Genomic DNA, 15,427 nt, shown 5'->3' on the forward strand with positions numbered 1-15,427 from the left:
ATTATTTGAGATGTAAAGTGTGGATGAGTAGCAAAAAAAGAAAAAATTGAAAAATGTAAAGCTAAGTAAAACAAAAGAACCATTTAAAATATAAGAATTAATGACATATTTATATATATTTTCAGTTAAATAAGATATTTACAAATACTTTTTATTCTTCTAAAACAACAAATTAAACTTTATTAATAAAAATAAAAGTTTTTTTATTTAATTTTTTAGTATTTAATAGAGGTTAAATTTTTTTTAGTAAAAACATTTATTTATTTATGAGGGCAAAATTTATTATTCACAAAGCTTCCTGAGCAAGAAATCTCAACAAAATACCGCTCAAAAAAACCCTAGCAGGTCAAACAATTGCTCCGATGCCGGATATATGATCGGCAGCCTTCGCGTTCCTCAGTTTCTGGCGAAGCAAGAGAAACAAAACCGCCCCGCTCTCAATGATGCTGCCATTGATACCGTTATGGACTCTTCTCTTCAAATCAGAGGGACTGACACACCGCCTGAGAAGTGCCACGTCAGATTTTTCCGGCGACGCCCTCGGGAAACGACGACGGAAGAGGTTTTTCAACTATTATGTAGTGAAGGTCAATGATAGAGAACAGGGTACCGAGAGAGGTAGTAAATTTTATTAATTCTTTTTATTTTATTTTTAAAATGTTAGGGTTTTTGAAATATTACCTACTGTTTGGTTGCCGAGAAAATTTGACAACAAAAGAAAAATCTGATGACACATTCCATGCTGTTGCTTTGAAAGGAAGAAAAGCTCAGATTAATTGTTGGAGATGTTAATGGATTATTCTAATCACTCAGTAGTTGATTGCACAATATCATTGCAATGTTGGAAGTGACTAAATGGTAATTGTGGGTTTTGGTTTAAAATCCTTTTAGAAGAAGAGTTAAGGTTCAAAAGAGAAACAATTTGATTTATGATTGAAGTAATCATAAATCGAATGATGGTGGGGTCAAATCTAATTTGTTTGTGATCCATCTCTAAATTTAAGATATAACCATTATTTGCTATGTGTTTGAAAAACACATGTTTTCCTTTCTGCTAAAAAAAATTCTTGGAATAATTCAATTACTAATTTTTGATTTGTTAGATAGGTAAAATAATACTATTGAAATGAGACTACTTAGTGAAAATAAGCACAAAATAGCCTAAATAATTACATGGGGAGAAATAATTCCATTACTAAAAGAAGTGACAAAGTGTGAAGCCTGTAGGAAAATGTCAAGAAACATTTCATTTCAAAAATTGTTTTGTTTGATTAAGTTTTGGTCTAAGAAAGTGATATTGTACATTTTCCTGTTTTTGTTTCTTTGACAGAGTCACTCAAAAGTTTCAAGAAAAGCATAGATAGATAAAAAGCTGCACTTGGCAGTGATTGGTTTAGAGTCTGAATCTCTGTCCCCATTTAACTTGTACTAAAAGTTCTAGCACTATCTTCTTTGTTAAATTGTCGTTTGAGAGTGATGAATCTTTTCTATTTTGGTTTCTTACTCTTTTTTCTCTTATTATGTGCTTTCATATATTATTTTTTTTATTATTATTTAAATTTGTATGTCTGTGTTCTTTTGCATCTTTTGTCTTGGTGTTTATAATTCTATATTATTTTTTGAGTTATTGTTGAGTTTCGTGGTTTGACTTTATACATTGGATTATAGGTAATTAAAAGAAAATTGGTTCAGGTGATCACACCATTAACTGAAACTGATGGTAATATCGGACTTGATGCTATTCATCTCATCTTCTTGTGATAAAAGAGGTCTGATTGCCACTAGACAGTTATGTTTTTTTTTTGTACAAACAGGATATTGATCTTTGATTTTATACTAATGGTGCGGACACAAGATACTGACCTCCAATAATACAAGCCTATGGGCATAGACGTAAAAAGAAGATGACCTAACTTGTGGTCTTATGGATGGAGCCTACTAGTAATTAGGATGAAATAGTTACTAAGCCTAATCATTTAATAATTAGGATTTCTTTTAAGAATTTTGTTATTTTCTTTAACTCTTTGGTTCAGGATTTTAATTTCTTTTCTTGCAAGCAAAGTAAGGTTTTGGCACTCTATTCAAGAACCCATGGGTTCAGTTTTGTAAGACACAGTTTGATTGATAATCAAATTTCTTTTAATATTATTTCAATGGTCTGGTGCTGACTCCAGCCAACATTAGGTGCTGACTCCTAGAGGTTTTCCTTTGCTTGGTGTTAACTCCAAGCAAGCTTAGGTGCTGACTCCTAGGTCCCCTATCTTTATTGTCCAGTTCTTCTATTTTATTGTGCATCATTTTGGTTTCTCCCACGTCAACTGGATTTAAATTTTTATTTACATGAGGGAATAAGCTTGTCATTTATCCTTCAATGCACATTCCTAAAATTGTCTTAGATGGAAGTTCACCTTCTGATCTTATCAATAAAAACAGTCAACAATTGCATAAAGAATTTAGCTTGAGATATTTTCCTGCTTTTCATCTCTATGCTTCCGAAAAATGCATGATTTGAAGCTCTATAGTATATTGTGAAAGTCCTAAAATTATTACTGATGTTAGAAGAAAACATCCAACCTAGCTCCTAAATTGTTAAAAATTGATTCTTTTCCCAGTCTTTAAGGACACCTTGAACTTGACAAAGATATTGTCTCTTCAATCGTATGTGACGGGGCAGTTGACTTTAAAGCATGCCCCTGTATCTTTTCCTCATAAAGTTTGCTCTGACTAATTTTTTTTTTTTTAATATATTAACACTGTGTTTTGTTAAATTTTGTCTTTGTGAAATTGTGGCCTGAATAATGCTTCGGTTGTTTATGGCTTTGTGTTTGTTGATTGTGATGCTCTAAGAATTTGGGTTGGCTCCATCAATGATGATGTGTCCTCTTCTGCTCTAGGGCCTTTACTAATGCAAGTATGGTTAATATACTGTGACCTTTGTGTAATATGTTTTCATGGGAAATCTATCAAATTTGCAAATTAAAATTTTGTTCTTTCATTGGGATTTGATTTTAGGTGTTGCCCAAAGAATTAAGATATGAGGGTAGAGGTGAATATTCTTCTCTGCCCTGGTATTTGCGATCTGAGCAGAGTTCCATTCCAGAAGTTTACATGAAAATAACTTCATACTTGAAACTTAAATATTCAACTCCTGCAGGGCTGTCCAAAATAGCTCAGAAAGCACTCAGAAGGACTCATTAACAGGTCAGAATAGTGTTAGATTTTCTGAATGCCGGGTTACATATGAATATAGTATATTGTAAAGCATTCTGTGGAAACACACTAACATACACAATTAACGAATTCTTTGTTGTTTCCATGATATGTGTATAATCCTATCAGTGTAAAGAAATTATGTCTGCAATGTGGTACAACTTAGTCTCTGTCTGTCTAAGCAAAAAGTTGGCTTTTTATATATTGTTTATTCAGTCCTCACTTATCAAAAAGGGTTCCACATGAGCCCACCTTTTAAAATATGCCAAATAAGTCACAAATATTTGCAGAAGATAAAATCCTAACTTTCGAGGGGTGAGGCTTAGGTCTTTTGGTCCAATTGATAGCAGGCTCTTTATATCTTGTGTTTGCATAATAGGCTTTGGTTACTGCAAGAGAGAGAGCATAAAAACTTTTACCCAATCATGCTTCAAAGCTACTTGATCCTATTTGATTGTAAAAATATTTGTTGTACAATAATTCATTCTATTAAACTGAACTGTCAGTTACTGGATTTCAGTAAAGTGGCTTTCTTGCGTATGCATGGGCTATCATTTTGAGGGTCTTAAAATAAAATATCCAGCAAACTGAATGCTTACAGCTTTAGTAGCTTGTGTACTAGCCTGCTAAAGGAAGCAGGGGTATGCTGATTTGGGCTGGTCATCCTTCAGTATATTTGACTTTAAATCCAAATGTTGTTCTTTAGAAAAATTAATGCAACATAGATTGAAACTCAGTCTCACGCACATGGACACAGGTTTTGCATGTGTTTGGACTTCTTGAATTGCAAAGTGTGATTGTGGAAACATTCAGAATCTTTTGTACCCTCTATATTGAGTGCACAGAAACAGCATTAGTTCTTCAAAATGCCACTCAAGATACTTTGGTTATTCTGGATGAACTAAGTCTTGATGGATATGCCATTGCATATGTGGTGAGATTTTGCTCTTTAATGACTAGTCTTTTGCCACATTTCTTTGGTCATCTCATCCACATTTCAAACTCCCAATTATATTATATTTAACAGCTTTGGTTCTATTGAAACAGTTAGACCATTCTAGATATTTACTTGAGAGAGACTTGTAATATGTTTGTTCTACAAACTTATAAACATATGCGTGTGTTGAGCACTTAGGCTTATTTTGACTGTAGACTTCCCATTCATGAGCCTGAGAAATTAAATCAGGCTGACCATATATAAAATGTTCCAGTACTTGTTTATTCTAAAGGGTGGCAACCACTGAAAGAAAGCAGACATAAACATAAACGTTATATTGAAAAAATTGCTCCTTTTTCATCCGACTAAAAATAGAGAAAATAAAGAAATTATTGTATTATTGTTACAATAATTTTTCTTTTTTTCGTTGGACATGATAAACAGTTTAGTGCTTCAACAGATGTTGCATGTTGGTGCTTCGCAAACATGTATTCTTGTTAAAGCTGTAAACAAGCTGAGTCGGCTCAAGTTGAGCATTAAAAGTTCATGAGTGTTTATTTAATTTTATTTTGAACATGAGTTGAGCTTCGAATCATTAATAAATTAGGTTTATGTTCAAGCTTGATTTATTTTTTTGTTGAATAAGTTCAAGCTTGTTTACTAGTTAATTAATTTTTTTTTTCATATATAATAAATGCCACAATTCACATCCAAAAAAAAAAAAAAAATGCCACAATTAAATTTTTTTTTTAACCCTTCACAAATCTTTGGTAATAATTAAATTAAAGTATAATTGAAATTATATTATTTGAGTTAGTTAATTAGTGTTTATGAACTTATAAAAATTTGATTTATCAATATTGATTCATATCTTGTGAACTTATTTACAAATTTACACAATCCAATACTAAGTCTATAAGTATAATTTTATATGTTATATATGTGTACATATCAACATAAAATATTATATATATATTATCGAGTTTTATTTTCACAAAATTGTTCACAAACACGTTATCATGTTTGAATTTGGCTTGTTTAGTTGTTGAGCCTAAACTTAAAGAGTTTTGTGCATTTGTTAAATAGCATCTTGGTTGATTCATTGCCCTAATTATTGTGAAACCATTAGTATCATGCCAAAGTTGTCTTTGAAATGAAATTATTTTACATTAAAAAAAGGGAATTATATTAAACACACCGGGGCACACATACACATATTTTGGATGGTAGCTTTTGGGGCAGCATGTAAATTAACTTAACCTAGAATGATCTGAAATTCTCGTCCATCCTATTCTGTATTGCCACCGATGGTTATTAGGTAATCATATACCACTATGTTATTAACTATTTGATATAAGCTTCATTTGGGAGTTGATAAGGGAATTGATTGAAATTGAATGGAATGATCATAAAGGATTGGAAAGTAATGAAATGAAATAGAATGTATTTAAGTAAGGGAAATGAATGGAAAAGAAATGTATTGAATTGAATTGAATTGAATTAAAAAACCATGTTTAGATGTTTTAAAATAAAGGAATGGAAATAAATGGAAGGTAAGTAACTTTGTTTAGGAGTAATATAGAGATAAAATAATGAAATAATTTTATAATAATATTACTATTAAACTTCTATTTTAAAATAAATGGTTAAATAAATAGGAGTATTTTGGGAATTTAGTAAATAATTCATTAAATTTAATTAAATTTCTTCCATTTCCTCCTAATTTTGGGGGAAATGAAAATTTGAGGTTTTGAGGAAATAAAGAAGAACAAGTACTCTCTTACCTATTTCATTTCCTCTCACTTAAACTTCCAAACAAATGAATAGGCTTTCTATTCCCTTAATTAAAACTCTCAAACAAGGAAAGTGGTGAATATTCTAATTTTTTTTTTTTTCATTCATTTCTATTCCATTCCTTTTCCTCCTTCCAAACGATGACTTAGAAGTGTCTCACCATGTTTACTTTTTAAATTTTAATCATTAGTACTTGTCTAAGTATTCCACAATTTGATCGAAAAGGTTAACTGTCGACTTGACTACTATTTGCTACATAATACCACCCGTTTACAAAGGAATTTGCTATTATAGAAGTGACCAGGAGCTTGTTTTTCTATACTGGCTTACCTCTCTAGCATGCCCAGAGAGCTATGGGTTGCAACTTGCAAGTGGCAATGATATGTTGATGCTAATTCCAGTCTCCAAAACTGGAAATTGTAATTTGGACGACGTTGATGCTCTTGATACGTTGTTTAGCTTGTGGCATGAACTAAAGAGCTCATTTGGATCGGGTAACCAAAAAGAAAGAAAACCGTTGGATTGACATTGTAAATATCAAGTTTTAAAATGATTATTACATTAAGCATTTTGAGGAAACGAAAAGGTTTCATTATGGTGTTTAGATATGGCTTTACCGATGTAAATATGGTAATATGAATTATGGCTTTATAGTTTCCGCCAATCTATGGTGTTTAACGGTTTATTTTGAGCATAATGTGAGTGAATGAAGTACGTATTTATTGTAGGGTATTGGCTTTGATAACCGTTCCTATTGTCAAGGAGTTCACCAAAATCGGAGGTAACTTCCATAACTTCCTTAGGCGTCATTTCATCTGAACCGATGCCCCTTTACGAACAATGGAGGTTTCAATTCTTTTTGGTTAAGGATGCTTGGCTCGTCTATCCCTAATTAAGGGTGGACGAGCCATGGCATGGCCATGCTTTCCTCGTCCGTCATTTGTCACGGACGAGACCTCCCTCGTCCGCCCCAAAGGAATGACAGACGAGACCTTCCTCGTCCGTCCCAAAGGAGGGACGAGGCAACTTGGCTATGCTCATTTTTCTTATTTTTCTTCTCTTTCTGTAGACGAGCCACATGGACAATTTAAGGTGGTACAATTTTGTAGCATCATCAATATGAATTATGGCCTTATAGTTTCCGCCAATCTATGGTGTTTAACGGTTTATTTTGAGCATAATGTGAGTGAATGAAGTACGTATTTATTGTAGGGTATTCTATAATTATCTTAATTTTACAACTAATAAATATGTCAAGTTGTAATTGTTGTATAATAAAAATAATGTTAATAGTAGATTCTCCAAACATAAGGTACTATTTATTTATTTATTTTGATAATAACTCCTATCATAGGTTTATTTATTTATTAATAGAAAACTGGTATCATAAGTTAATAACTCAATAGGGTGTAAAATTAGAAAAATTATTGGAAGATCTCTAAGCATGGTGATGTGGTGCATGTTCCTCTCATGTTCATGGTTGATAGCACATTTCATGGTACATGTGAGAGGAGGATATACCACGTCATTATATTTTAGGAGCACCTTATAATTACTCATAAAATTAGGTGTGTTCATGGGATTGTAATCATTTTGGTAGTATGATATTTGGAGGAGTAGGGAAATATGAGTAAACTATTAGGGGTATTTTTGGATAGACATTTCTTTTTTTGGTTTATTTGACTTTGTTTTAGATGAAATGAAATAGAATGGATTTAGGCCAAGAACATGGAAATTGAATGATTGCCCGATTATTCTCTAAACAAGAGGTTAATTTAACTTACGTGGTTTAATCTACTTTTTACTTAATTTGTATGGTTGTAAATAAACAGAAGATTTCTACCATTTATTACTCCTGATTTTATTTTCTTTCTTTATTCTATTTTATTTTTTCTTTTTTGAGTCGTGTATATACACACAAAAAATTGTCAATCTTTTTTTACAACTGTTTTTTTTTTTTTGGAGAAAATTTTTACAACAACTGAATTGACAAACTTATCTTGCTTTTCATTTGGGTTCATCATTAACAAAACTTTTTTAACCAACCATTAACAATATGCCACATTAGCAAGTACAAAATTTTTTGTCAAAAATATATATATATTTTCCTGAGAAAGATCCTGATTTTATTCGTTACTGTTGAAAAAACTAGCTGCAAAGAAAACTTGGGCCCACAAATTCTATTTTCCCCCCCAAACCAATCCCTTTCCGTTCCCAAACCGTTTTTTAAACACCAAAAAAAAAAAAAAAAAATTCTCTCTTTCTTTCTTTCTTTCTTTCTTTCTTCCTCACCTCCATCCTCTCATTAGAATTTACAATGGAGGATCAAAATCAAGACGCATATGAAAACAACACCCGAGAAAGAAAGAAAATAAAAACAAAAAGGAAAGAGCTGGGACTTTCCTGCATGCTAAACACAGAAGTAAGTGCCCTTCTCGCCGTAATTCGCCGTCCTCCAGAACCAACCTCTCCATACTCAGACGACCATTTCGATTCCTCCGCATTACATTCTTTGAAATCGCTTCGAGCCTTAATCTTCAATCCTCAGCAAGAATGGCACAACGTCGATCCCGCCATCTACATCTCCCCATTCCTCCACGTGATTCAAGGCGACGACGTTCCTGCCGCCGCAACAGCCGTGGCTCTCTACGCCTTGTTAAAAATACTCAACCTCGAAATCTTCGACGAGAAGACAAAAGGAGCTAAAGAGGCTATCAATTCCATTGTAACCGCCATCGCCGGCTGTCGGTTAGAGAAAACAGATTCTTCTACAGAGGACGCCGTGATGATGAGGATTTTACAGGTCTTAACTGCCATTATGAAGCACTGTGCCTCGGTTTTGTTAACCGATCACGTGGTTTGTAACATTGTTAATACGTGTTTTCAAGTGGTGCAACATTCGGCAGGGAGAGGTGATTTGCTTCAGCGCAATGCAAGGTATGCACTGCATGAGCTGATTCAGATAATATTCTCTCGCTTGCCTCATCTCGCCATTAAGGATTCTGAATCTGAATCCGAATCCGAATCTGGATCTGAATCTGAGAATGGTACGGATGATTCTTCTGGTGGTGATGCTGATGCTAATTTGAATTCCGGGTATGGCATTCGATCTGCAGCTGATATCTTTCGTTTCTTGTGCTCGCTGCTCAATGTTGTTCGAGTTGTGGAGATGGAAGGCTCTACATTTCAGGACCCAGACGAAGACGTTCAGCATTTCGCGCTGGTTTTGATCAATTCCGCCATTGAATTGAGCGGAGAAGAAATTGGGAGGCATTCGAAGCTTTTGAGGATGATTCAAGACGACCTGTTTCATCATTTGATCCACTACGGACTTGTTCGAGCCCTCTAGTCTTATCCATGATTTGTAGCACTGTTTTGAATATCTACCACTTTCTTCGCAGGTTAGGATTCTGTTTTAAAAACCCAAAAAATGAAGATTCTTAGTTTACATTGTATACATTTGTTTGGTCTACCATGTAAGATTTACATTACTAGTACAATGTAAACCTATAATTAACCGAGTATAATCTATTTTGTTTTGTTTTGGAGAATTGGTACTAAGATAGGTGAGTTTTGGCAGGTTTATTCGTCTCCAACTAGGAGCTTTCTTTGCAATTGTACTGCTTAGAGTTGTTCCTCTTGCAAGCTCAATATCACTTCAAGAAGTTGCACTTGAAGGACTTATTAATTTCTGCAGGCAACCAACATTTATAATTGAAGTCTACGTGAACTATGATTGTGATCCCTTAGTCGAAGTTTGTTCGAGGAAATTGGAAAGCTACTTTGCAAGAACTCGTTCCCAATGACTAGCCCTGTGACCACTTTACAGGTACTAGCCTTTGAAGGATTAGCGACCATGATTCACAACATTGCAGATAATATTGACAAAGAAGATGATTCGAGCCCTATTGGTCCGTACCCTGTTGTGATAACCGAGTATAGCCCCTTTTGGGAGGAGAAATCCAAAGATGAATTGGAATCTTGGGTGGACTTTGTTAGGATAAGGAAAGCACAGAAAAAGAAAATATTGATTGCAGCAAGCCATTTCAATAGAGATGAAAAGAAGGGTTTGGAGTACCTGAAATTTTCTAAGTTGGTTTCTGATCCTCCAGATCCAAAAGCCTATGCTTTCTTCTTCCGCTATACTCCTGGACTAGACAAGAACATGATCGGGGATTATCTTGGTGACCCTAGTCATTTTAACATTGAAGTTCTTAGAGAATTCACAGATACCTTTAAATTTTCAGGCATGGTTCTTGATATTGCTCTTCGATCTTATCTAGAAACTTTTCGTTTGCCAGGAGAGGCCAAAAGATCCAACGGATCCTTGAAGCATTCTCAGAGAGATTCTATGATGAACAATCCTCAGATGTTTTTGTAAGCAAGGATGCAGTTTTCATTCTTTGCTACTCCGTCATTATGCTCAATACTGATCAACACAATCCGCAAGTGAAGAAGAAGATGACAGAAGAAGAGTTCATCAGGAACAATAGGGCGATCAATGGAGGACAGGATCTTCCAAGGGAGTATCTCTCTGAGCTTTTTCATTCCATTTCAAACAAAGCAATCACCCTTTTTGGTCAGTCTGGTCTGTCAGTAGAAATGAATCCGAGCAAATGGATTGAGCTGATAAACCGATCTAAACTTGTACAGCCTCTCATACTATGTGATTTTGATCGTCGGTTGGGAAGAGATATGTTTGCTTGCATTGCTGGCCCCGCAGTTGCTTCTCTCTGTGCATTCTTTGAGCATACTGATGAAGAAGAATTGCTCCAGGAATGCACTGAAATGCTAATCTCAATAGCCAGGATAGCTCAGTATGGATTAGAAGACACTCTAGATGAGCTCCTTGCCTCATTCTGTAAATTCACTACACTGTTGAATCCGTATGCCTCAACAGAAGAAACCCTTTTTGCTTTTAGCAATGATTTGAAGCCAAAAATGGCTACACTGGCTGTTTTCACCATTGCCAACAACTTTGGGGAATCAATTCGTGGGGGATGGAGAAATATTGTGGATTGCTTATTGAAACTTAAAAGGCTAAAGCTACTTCCTCAATCTGTCATTGAATTTGATAGTGCTTCCGCCTCATCATCTGACGTCCCAAAGGAACCTGAATCAGGCATAATCTTCCCTTCTCATGACCCTAAATTTGGAAGCCGCCAGGCTTCTGGCACTATTAGTCGATTTTCTCATTTTCTGTCACTTGAGAGCATGGAAGACTCTTTGTCCCTAAACCTAAGTGAATTTGAACAGAATCTGAAGATCATCAAACAGTGCCGTATTGGGAATATCTTCAGTAATAGTTCAAACTTGCCTGATGATGCTTTGCTCAATCTTGGGCGCTCTCTGATATTTGCAGCTGCTGGAAAAGGCCAAAAGTTCAGCACACCTGTTGAAGAAGAAGAAACTGTTGGGTTCTGTTGGGATTTGGTCATTGCCATTGCTTTGGCCAACATACATAGGTTCCAGACATTTTGGACTAATTTTCATGATTATATGCTATCAGTTGCTCAGTTTCCTTTGTTCTCTCCAATTCCATTTGCAGAGAAGGCCATTCTAGGCCTTTTCAAAGTCTGCCTTAAGCTCCTCGGTACATATCGAGTTGACAAAATCCCTGAGGAGCTCATTTTCAAGTCTATCAATTTAATGTGGAAACTCGACAAAGAAATTCTGGACACATGTTGTGAGTTCATAACACAATCAGTGAGCAAGGTTCTTATTGAGTATCCTGCAAACTTGCAAACCCAACTTGGATGGAAAACAGTCCTTCATTTGTTATCAGTCACTGGGCGGCACTCTGAAACCTATGATCAGGGAGTTGAGGCTTTGATCATGTTGATGTCAGATGGGACCCATGTTTCACGGACAAACTATGTCTACTGTATAGATTGTGCATTTAGTTTTGTTGCACTCAAGAACAGTCCATTGGAGAATAATTTAAAGATACTGGACCTAATGGCAGATTCTGTGAATTTGTTGACCCAATGGTATAAAAATCATCAAGCAGAGAACAATTTGAGTGTCTCAAGCAATACAAGTAACTCCTCTTTAGAGGAAAATTCAAAGACTCTTGGCTCTTCAAACTTTACCTTGAATTTATTTCTTAAACTAGGGGAAGCACTTAGAAAGTCCAGCTTAGCCCGGCGAGAAGAGATGAGAAATCATGCAATCGTAGCTCTTCAAAAAAGCTTCTCACTGGCTCANTGATGATAAAAGACAAATTGTTATTCAATCAATAAAATATTTAAATTTTCTTTCAATTTTTTTTTTTTAATCTTGAAATTATACACAGAATATGATTTTATGATATCAACCAATAAAACACAATTTGGCATTCTTGTAATGAAAAATAAGAACATGTAATGTGATTCAATAGTGGAATTTCAAAAATATTAATTTAATAAGAAGTTATTGAATGCTGTACCAATTAATAAAGAGTTATATTAAATATGACTCCAACTTATGAAAAATTATTCAGTCCCAAAGGATGAGTTCTCATTCTCTCATAGGGCTCCAACGTGAGAACCATAGTAGGGTCTATACCTATTGTAAGAGTAAAGAGGACTTCTCCAATAAGAGTGAATAATTTATCCTAACATGTTCCATAATTGTATAATTTCTTTTTCTTTTTTTATTCTTCCTATCACACACCTATTCTATCATCTTGTTTGCAATCTACTTTTGGTCTTTGTCATTTTACTTTTACATCTGTTTTTATAAGGGAGCAAAATAAAACCAAAACACGTAAGATTTATCTATAACGACAAAAAAAGAAAAAGAAAAAAAAAAGAAGATTTCCCTGTAAAAGGAATAATATGAACATGAGTAAATACTTTTTTTTTTTCTTTAATACAAGATAAAAATTATACTTTAGCTTAATTTGTGTATATGTGTGTTAAGTTCCATCTTTGAAGCTTGGACCCTAGTCCTTACTCCCCACCTCATAAGAACTTTGTAATTGTGAAGTGACCATCATGCCAAGAGTGTATGGTAGTAACACGAGTAAATACTTAATCAAAGAATTCATAGAGTAGAAATAAATAGATGAAACTGATGTCATTTGACTTTTGTTGACTTGAAAATATTGTAACATTTAAGTTTTTGAGGCCTCAAAATTTTACGTATCATTAACTTGTATCATATTCTTTTAAAGGGAACTGTTAATGAGTGCTTTTAGGGCATTGGTTAACAACCTATTTTAGGGAAGTTTTGACATCACTTTTATGGAAAATGAAAAATGCTGTCAAACATTAAATGTTTTTTTTTTCTCATAAAAACGTTCTTTAATTGGATTGTTAACCAATGCCACAAACTCGTTAGCATAACCATTCTTTAAATAATAAAATATATAATTCTATATATATACGAACACAATTGTAATAAATAATCTGAATTTAGTAAGTATTGGGTGTAAGACTCATGTTTTACATCATTTAATAATTGATTACCGCATTAACTTTTTACTTTTTTTTTTTTTTGGAGAAAGAAATTTGGAGCTCTTGACAAATGTATTCTTGCAGTTCTTAAAACAGATATCAGAGGGCCCTGGATTTCGGACTTTCTGGCTAGGGGTGTTAAGAAGAATGGATACATGTATGAAAGCTGATTTGGGACAGTATGGTACGTCAAAAATTGAAGAACTAGTCCCAGACTTGTTGAAAAAGATGATCACTCAGATGAAGGAAAAGGGGATTTTAGTGCAGAAAGAAGGTGCTGATCTCTGGGAGATTACATACATTCAGATTCAATGGATAGCTCCTTCACTCAAGGAGGAACTATTTCCTGAAGAAATGTTTTAGAGAAAATGAAATGAAAGGGTAATTTGGTTTATTCTAACCAATGGGCACCAACAAACTAGAAATGCTACTATTGTTTTTTCCCCCTTGTCACAATTACAATATTTTTTTCCTTTATCTATTTATTTTTTTGGTGACCGATCAGACCATTAGAGAGATGTAATTATCCTATTCTACATGCACATTTTCCGTAGAATTATCTTTTTTGTTTCTTCAATTTTCCATGTACGAATTTGCATATTACAATACTCAGAGTCCACAAATATTGAACTCCAATTTGAAATTATTTTACTTCCCTTTCTCTCTCTCTCTCTCTCCACACACACACACACACTCACTCACACACACATCACTTCATCCACAGTAGCTTTCCCCTATAGTAGCTTTTTGGAGAAGGCAAAATCATTTGATCTCATCCATGTAAATCACTGAGCCTTTGCTTTTATATTATATTACATAGTGTTGCAACCTATGATCAAATACAGGAAAGTTTTATGAGCTGTATGAATTAGATGCTGAAATTGACCATAAGGAGCTTGATTGGAAAATGACATCAAGTGGTGAGGGGAAATGTTGGAAGGTGAATTCATGTTAAAAGAAGTTTGGTTGTTGTTTCCTGTTTTGATAAACTCATTTGAGCTATTTGTTCATCTATTGAAGAGAGTAATTTGCATGCAAGAATAGCTATCCTTTCTGGTCAGGTTGGCATATCTGAAAGTGGGATCAATGATGCTGTTCAAAAGCTTGTTGCTCATGGGTAAGGGAGTGATGGGACTTATATAAGCCTAACCATATTTCCACTGCTGTTTGACTACTTTTCATAGCTAAAAGCCTCTTTGGTAGATAGCAGTTTGGTATATCCTCTCTTGTAGATAGCAATTTGGTATTAAAAATGTGTATTAAAGGTTTTTTGGAGAGTTTAAGGATCAGCATATAGCTGAAATGACAATCTATTTATGTCCCTTTCCATGTTTTTACAGATGCTACATCTGCCAATTTTACCGTTGAGAGAGAGAGAGAGAGAGAGAGAGAGAGAGATTATGACAAGCACTTCTTTGATCTAGCCAACTTCTGGTAGTTAGGATGAGATTTTTAGATGAATAAAGTACATATTAAAATTTCTGCAATGATATTTTTTTACATGTTGTAGTTCACTTGTCTTTTGCTTTCTTCTTTGTGAAATAAAGTTGGGTGAATGGAGCAGTTGGAGACATCTGATCAAGCAAAAGCCAGAGGTGGAAATTCTGTAACTTTTCCATGCTGCATAGTTTACACTTCAAATAAAATTTTATAGGGTTTTTTTTTTTTTTTTGGGCGGGGTGGGGGTTGGGGGGTTACACTTAACACTTGAAATCCATCCTGGTTTGCTGCTTGTTACAAATGAAGTTATTGCTGGGCTCTCTAGTTTTAACATCAATTGTTATCTAGTTCTCATTTTAGTTAACTCACTTAAAAATAAAGAAAGAAAGAAAGTGACTATCATAAAAGATGTTAGCCACATCTAAAGACTCAGTTATTTTGTTGAAAACCTAGCCTAAGGCTGATCCAATTAGAGTGATCTGTACAGTTAAAGAGAAGGAACACATTGAAGAAAGGAAAGATAGAAAAAATTGTCAAAATGAAGATTTAATGAAATGCTGAAATCTGGATTATTATTCCTACTGTGGTTTAGTTAAGGAGGGGGTTG

General features: G+C 34.2%; 1 protein-coding gene and 1 long non-coding RNA gene across 2 annotated transcripts; both read left to right on the plus strand.

The window, feature by feature from the left end:
- Positions 1 to 277: 277 nt before the first annotated feature.
- On the plus strand, positions 278 to 3,380 carry LOC136069783 (uncharacterized). Its single transcript, XR_010631001.1, has 2 exons — positions 278 to 618; positions 3,013 to 3,380. It is a non-coding gene; the product is annotated as an uncharacterized LOC136069783 (long non-coding RNA).
- Positions 3,381 to 8,164: 4,784 nt separating this feature from the next.
- LOC111985027 (ARF guanine-nucleotide exchange factor GNL2) lies at positions 8,165 to 14,019 on the plus strand. The gene is given in 6 exon segments (XM_065778722.1): positions 8,165 to 9,273; positions 9,276 to 9,342; positions 9,522 to 9,688; positions 9,691 to 10,245; positions 10,248 to 12,146; positions 13,295 to 14,019. Coding segments are annotated over 6 exon segments (4,152 nt in total). The 5' UTR covers positions 8,165 to 8,258; the 3' UTR covers positions 13,744 to 14,019.
- The last annotated feature ends 1,408 nt before the right edge of the window (positions 14,020 to 15,427 follow it).

Source organism: Quercus suber, unplaced genomic scaffold, assembly GCF_002906115.3.
Source record: "Quercus suber isolate HL8 unplaced genomic scaffold, Cork oak 2.0 scaffold_189, whole genome shotgun sequence".
NCBI lineage: Eukaryota > Viridiplantae > Streptophyta > Magnoliopsida > Fagales > Fagaceae > Quercus > Quercus suber.